The sequence below is a fragment of the Chrysochloris asiatica genome, unplaced genomic scaffold (assembly GCF_000296735.1).
Source record: "Chrysochloris asiatica unplaced genomic scaffold, ChrAsi1.0 scaffold00057, whole genome shotgun sequence".
NCBI lineage: Eukaryota > Metazoa > Chordata > Mammalia > Afrosoricida > Chrysochloridae > Chrysochloris > Chrysochloris asiatica.
This window is the reverse complement of record NW_006408575.1, coordinates 3,928,076-3,934,532: the sequence shown is the minus strand read 5'-3', so window position 1 is coordinate 3,934,532 and position 6,457 is coordinate 3,928,076. Positions and strand designations below refer to the sequence as shown.

General features: G+C 48.9%; 1 protein-coding gene across 2 annotated transcripts in view; it reads right to left on the bottom strand.

Moving 5' to 3' along the window:
- Positions 1-2,139: 2,139 nt before the first annotated feature.
- NDST1 (N-deacetylase/N-sulfotransferase (heparan glucosaminyl) 1) overlaps positions 2,140-6,457 on the bottom strand; it is a 48,589-nt gene continuing 44,271 nt past the window's right edge. Inside the window, exons 12-15 of one of the 2 annotated variants that reach the window (XM_006863883.1) lie at positions 5,929-6,099; positions 5,241-5,350; positions 3,265-3,367; positions 2,140-2,514 (exon numbers count right to left, since the gene is read on the bottom strand). In XM_006863883.1, the coding sequence (XP_006863945.1) occupies positions 2,395-2,514; positions 3,265-3,367; positions 5,241-5,350; positions 5,929-6,099 (504 nt within the window). In that variant the 3' untranslated portion in view covers positions 2,140-2,394. The remainder of the gene's footprint in view (positions 2,515-3,264; positions 3,368-5,240; positions 5,351-5,928; positions 6,100-6,457) is intronic. The other variant, XM_006863884.1, reaches the window with a different exon arrangement.

Here is a 6,457-nt window from a genome sequence, read left to right as displayed (position 1 = left end):
GGAAGTGAGATCCAGGAGTTGACCTATGAAAGTGTGGCTCCACTTTGGTCGTCTGATCCCATGTCTTCACACAGGTATATGTGAACATCCCGCTCTGACCCAGGACATTCAGCTTCTTATTTGTTCCCTTTCCATCCTGCCCCAAGGTCTTCAGGCTAAAAGCCCCAGTGAGAAGCATAACAGGAAGTCTCCCTGTAGACCCGATGAAACCACACAGAGCTGGTCCAGTGCCCTGACAAAAGGGAATCGGTCCAGAACTGACACAGACTCAGCCAGAGACTAGGGAAGGACCCTTCAAGGTGAGGAGAGCAAGACAGGAGGTTCCAGATGTTGATCTGGAACTGAGAGGGCTCAAAGGCACCCTGGCTGGGAAAAGAGTGGTGTGTCCCCTTATCCTGCACTGACCAAGGGTGTGACTGAGACAGGGACAGGAACCTGGCACAGAGGAGGGTCCCAAGAGTGGGCTCAGAGGCAGTGTGGCATTGGAAGAAGACTCAGGACCAGGAGTTTCAAGTTCAATTCTTAGTCTTGTTTCCAACCAGCTCTATCACATCAGCCAAGTAAGCCACTTCCCCTTTCTGGATCTCTTTCCATTCCTGTTGACGCTAGTCTTCTGAACAAGACAAGGGTTTCCAGAAAGTATTTCCTGGGTATCAGTTCAAAGCCGAGTTGGCAGTTGGAGGGGGCTGGGGAGAGGCATCCCAGCCTCAGTCACTTCACATTGTTAAAAGAAAGGGGTGGGGGGGGTGTAGGAGCAGAGCCCAACCAGAAAACAGCCCATAAAGCCCACTGTCTGCACGGGGGCCTAAAGACAGTTCTGTGGGTCCTAGTGGGCATCCCAGTTCCTAGGGCAGCTCCCAACTTAGCACCATGTGAGGGGAGGGGGATGGGCCAGCTTTTGGCCCCAGCTCTCCTACCCGGCTGGCCCCAGATGTTTCCTTTGGCCAAAATCCTCCAGGGACACTGGGTGTCATGAAATCAGATTTCCTGGATAAGGTTGTTCTTCCCTGCACATCTTACCACCTCTGCTCACCCAGGTACCACCATACAGCCATGGCACTTGGGAGAGCAAAGAGAAACCTCGTCAAGGGCTCTTCTACTGTCTCCTTGAGGCCCCAGACATGCCCCCTGACCCCCCTTCCATCTCATTCTCTAGAACTGAGATATGACACACTATGGAACTGGGGTTTGCCACCATTTTGAATGACTGAATTAAAAACAAACTATATATATATATATATATATATGTATGTATACATATATATAAAACACAGTGCGACCCCAGCACCCAGGGTATAAACTCTGGCACCAAGAAAAAAAATAAAAAACAAAATATTAAAATACTTTAGCTTCTTAGTATTTGGAGGTTAAAGGGGTCTCTGAGAACCCTCAGCTGCAGGAGCTTGAGCACAGCAGTGGATGGCGATCTCACCAGCTCTGCCCAGTGTCTGAGACTGGGAGTGAGGAGGGGACACAGGGACGATGTATGTACATAGGGACGTGTATACTGGCAGACTCCTAAACCGCCGCAGTCTTTTACCACAGGAAACACCACACGTCATACCCCAAGGGGAAGAGAGGGAAGAGGGCTGAGACTTAGAGGTCTCCAGATTCAAATGGCATGGCAGTGCCCCAGGGCCTGAAGGAAACCCTGAGCATTGGGTGGATACTGCAGGAACCAGAGATTCTTTTCCCCCAAAAGGGAAGATGAAAGGTGAAGGTTATGAACCAGAATGTGTGTGGAGGTTCCAAGTTCTTTCAAGGTGGCCACTCACATCAGATCTGGTGACTGGCTCTGAATGCCCAGCCAGCCCTTCTGGATGACCTGGCTTGAAATAATCAGGGAAATGACCAGTCCCTCTCCCTGGTTTGGCAAAAGGCCCTACTGGGCTCTTCTCCCTCATTGTCTGGAGGACAGGGAATATATGGCAGCTAAGACTGAGGGGACACCCTGCTGGGGTGGGTAGTAGGATCAAGGAGAAGGATATGATTGGTAGAACACAGTGAGGGAATAAGAAAAGAGTCTCATGGAATCTCTCCTACTAGGAAGTGGCTTTCCACCAATAGGAAGTGGTCTTCCACAAACAGGAAGTTGCCTCTCCCCAGCAGAAAGTGGCCTTCCCTCCAACAGAAAGTGGTCTCTCCAAAGAGAGGCTGTGAACGGAATTGACCTCTGGTGGTTAGGAAGGTCCTATAGGCCAAAGAACCATGCTCTGAGGCCCTTATGAACCTGCCTGGGTTCTTCCCCTGGCCCTATCTGGACCCCGGCAGAGTATTGCTCATAAGTGCTTGGCCAGCCTAGGTCCAGCTCCCCGCTGCAGGTCAGTCTGGCTCAGCGTGAAGGCAGGATGTCCCTGCCGTCACAAAAGTTCAGTCTGGCTGTGATGGCCACGGCTACCTGGTGTTCTGGAGGTCCTCCCGCAGCCAGGTGGGCAGTGTCTGGCCCATCTTGTATAGCAGCTTGGAAAGCTCGATGTTGTGGTCTCGGTAATAATCCTTCAGGAAGGCTCGGGACTGTAACAGGAAGGAAAACTCAGTTCTATTATCCATCTATTATGTATTCACAACCTTCTGAAATGGTAGTCTCCAATAGAGAGCATCTATACAGTAGATGCACTAAAATATAGCACACGAGGTCAAAATTCTTGTGATAAGGAGAAAAGAGAAAGAATTCATCAGAACCTTAGGCCAACAAGAAAAGGGAAACACAACAAGGTTCAGTCTGTGACCATTCTCCTCTATGCTTCAGCTCACGTTCTCCCCAGAAAGAATGCACTATGCTTCCACAGGCCCCAAATCTACCTCATCTTTCTAGGCCAACTCCAGAGACCTCCCACCTCCCTTCATCTCCTCTCCTGTGAGAGATCTTCCACAGCTCTCTCAGCTTCAAGAGACATGGCCTTGTTCTGAGTTCTCACTGCACCATGTGCACCTCTGTACTGATGTACAAGGTTCCGTCTTGCATTCTGATTGATGTATATGTCTCATCCTCTGAGACTAGGAGTTCCTGAAGACAGGGACTGTGTCTGGCTTATCCCCCAAGCCCCACAGCATTCGGCCCTCAGTAGCAGATAATAAACTTACTGAACTGAATCAATTCTGACCACTATGTCCCTGTTCAGATTTCTTCCTCTTAAGAACACTATCCAAGAAATTCCAAGGCCATTAATGCCCTGGGCAGGGGAATGGGGAGAAAAGGGCCCTTCCAGTACAAGATACCCTGTCTCTTACCCAATTACTACACACCGCACATCCACCACTTACATCCAAGTCCATCTCTGGGTATTTCCGGCCCTTGCTTTTTCCCAGACACTTAGTTTTTCCTCCTTCAAGCAGTTGGCACCAAAATCCTTTCTTTGGATCAAACCTGTAGAGGTAGGGAAAAGTGTGTGGATTGGGAGCTGGCTCAGCCCAGCCCCTCCCCACCTTACAGCAATGCTCACAGACCCCAGAAATGACATAGCAGGGAAGCAACACCCTTGTGCACACACACACACAAGCATGCACTCACGCAAACTCATACACATGGCACAGACACGCACACACTCACACTTTTGCACTTACACCGATTATGTGGGACTGGTATTTACTTCTCTGGCTCTAGTTTCGCCCCTGAGCTACAATAAACACACATGTTCTGAGTCTTCTCTCCGCCAGGCTGAGTGGCCTCAGCTTCTTCAGTAATCCGTAACATGAACAACTTTCCCATCCTTCATTATTCTGAGCAAACTCTTCTCAGAATTCTCAGTGCTGAGCAATATTCTGTTTACCCAGGAACCCGATAAACCTACTACTGCCTTTGAGTGGATTCCAACTCACAACGATCCTGTATAGGACAGATTAGAACTGCTCCTTATGGTTTCTGAAATCTGAGACTGCAAATCTTTACGGGAGTCGGCAGCTTCATGTTTCTCCCTCCAAGTGGCTGGTGGGTTTCAAATGCTGAGCTTGCTGTTAGCAGCCCAATGCTTGGCCCACTGCACCACTACGGCTCTTGAAGAACTCAATGTGGTGGGGGGGAGAATTTACCGGAGGTTCTTTGGGGTTTTAATCAATATGTCTTTGTCAGGAAACACAATTTCTGCAGCTGCTTTTCAGCACAGCCATCACTAATGTGTTTCATCAGATGGAGTACATTTCAGAAACAACAAAGCCAGCATGTCCTCCATATCCAATGTCACACTGGTTCTTCAAAGACATTTTGGACAGATGAGACACCTGAAGCTGCCATAGGGACTGGAGGCATATAAGTGTGAATTCATCATTGGATCTGGAACCAGCAGGAGATGGTTTCGGAGGAGGGAATCAGGAAACAAAAGAGTTCACCTTTGGCAAGTCAGGAAGCTAGAGATCTGAGCGGGTCATGGAGTGGGCCACGTTACAGAGACGAATAACAGTAATCCTAGCTGCCATGGATGGAACACTTACTTCCTGCAGCCACTGAGCACTTTCATTCAACACTCATGGTGACACTTGGGGAGCTGGACTTTTTATCTTCATCCCCAATTCATAGGTGTGGAGAGTGAGGCTTGAAAAAGAGACTTGTCTAAGGTGACACCGTTGAGGAAACAATGGATCTGGGACTCTAACACAGGCATCTTGGATGCACAACCCACCCTCTTAGATGCTGCTAATGGGCTGTCTTCCATCCCCCAACTTCAACTTTCAACATGGTGAGAAGGAAACACTTCTGCTCTAAGACTTCTCCCAGAATGCAGCCATAGAGGGTGACTTTACTCCTCCTCTTGGAGCCCTCGTCTGGCTAAGAGAATGAGTGTCAGTCCCGAGCCCTGACCCCTATAACACAGGCTGGCAGTTATTTATCTTGGGCAAGGCCTTCTCAATGCAATTAGCTCTGGGTTCTGACTCAGTGGGATTATTATCCATTAGCAATAATATTTTTAGTTTCCTTCTCTTAAAATTCTATGATAAACCATAATCTAATACGAAGAGATCCTTGCAGAAACTAGGATTGCTCATTCCTACTCTTACTAAGCCCAGGATGGAAGAAAACATCCAAGACTAGGCCAACCAGAGTGGAACAAGCCCATCATCCCCTCCCTTAATATGAGACAAGAGCAGCTGAACTTCTCTGCCAACCTGTCAGGGAAATATTCTACACTCTCACACTTGCAGGCTCTAATTAACCTGCGTCTCCCATAGTTCTTCAAAACCTTAGTTTTTCGGCCCAGGGCCTGATGAGAGTAATCCCCCTGTTGAGAGATAAAGGCAACACTCACGCCAAGGTTTTATGGTAGTCAATGGTGTTGGCTACCCCAAGGAACTTCTGCACCACCTCCATCACTTTGGCAGGTTCTGTTCGCAGCAATTTGCCGTCAAGTACCAAAATCTAGAAAGAAGAAGGGATCAGGGTGATCCAAAGATATTTCTACTTTGCTGCCAAATAGGCTCCCCATCTGCTGGGTCAGCAACCATGTGAGCAAGAATGGAACTGGCCACTGATCTGGGACCTTGTATTCTAGAATTTTCTCCCTCCACCTCTGAATGGTCGGTGTCTCCAAGCTCAGTCTTCTCTACGGTCTAACTCCCTGCTCTCCACCAACTTCTCCTGGTCAATGTCATCCCTCTCTTTCTAAGACATTTAAGATATTACCAAAACCCTGGTACACTTCATATTTCTACAAGAGTCATCTTTTGATCACTTTCCAAGCTCCCAGCTTGGAAGATGGAAGAGGATGATACATCTTCACGAAACGATGCCACAGTATTAACACACTCTAAACTGCTGCTCCATCCTGCCTCGAGGTAAAGGATGACTTCCCTCCCCCACCTTCAACTTCCATTATGGTGAGACGGGAAAATTCCTGCTATAAGAATTCCCTGAGATTGTTCCAGTTTCATGATACATTTCACTATGGCAAACCAGCATGATGGTTGCCCTCCCAACAGTCAGGAAGAGGCAGTTACCTGGTTGGCATGAAATGCATTGAGCCAGCGCTCGATGTGGGTGGCGTACCAGCCTGGGACCAGGCAGCGGTTCTGGAGGGCACGCAGCTTTGAAGACACATCGGGCCCTGCAGTGATCACCTCATGGAAGGTGTACTTCAGGGCCACTGGGTCATCATGAGCTCGCTGGTGCTGTGAGCAAACGAGAGGGTCAGCATGTCACATGGAGGGCACACAGAAAGAGGCCTTCTTGGGGCAGCAGGCTGAGACAGGCTCAGGAGACCCTGGGCTGCACCCAGGGTTCGAGCCCTGGCTCTGCCTCTTGCTGCTGCTTGGTCTCAGGAAAATCACGGGCCCCTTTGCGTCCCAACCTCCCTATCTCTGCAAGACAAGAGTTGGACTAAATTGGGAATTTCCAAAAGTTGGTCATTCATTGTTGTTGTTGTTAAGTACCATGAAGTCAGTTCCAACTCACAGTGACCCTGCACAGGGTTTCTGAGGCTGCAAATCTTTATGGGAGCAGAAAGCCTCCTCTTTGTCCTGCAGAACA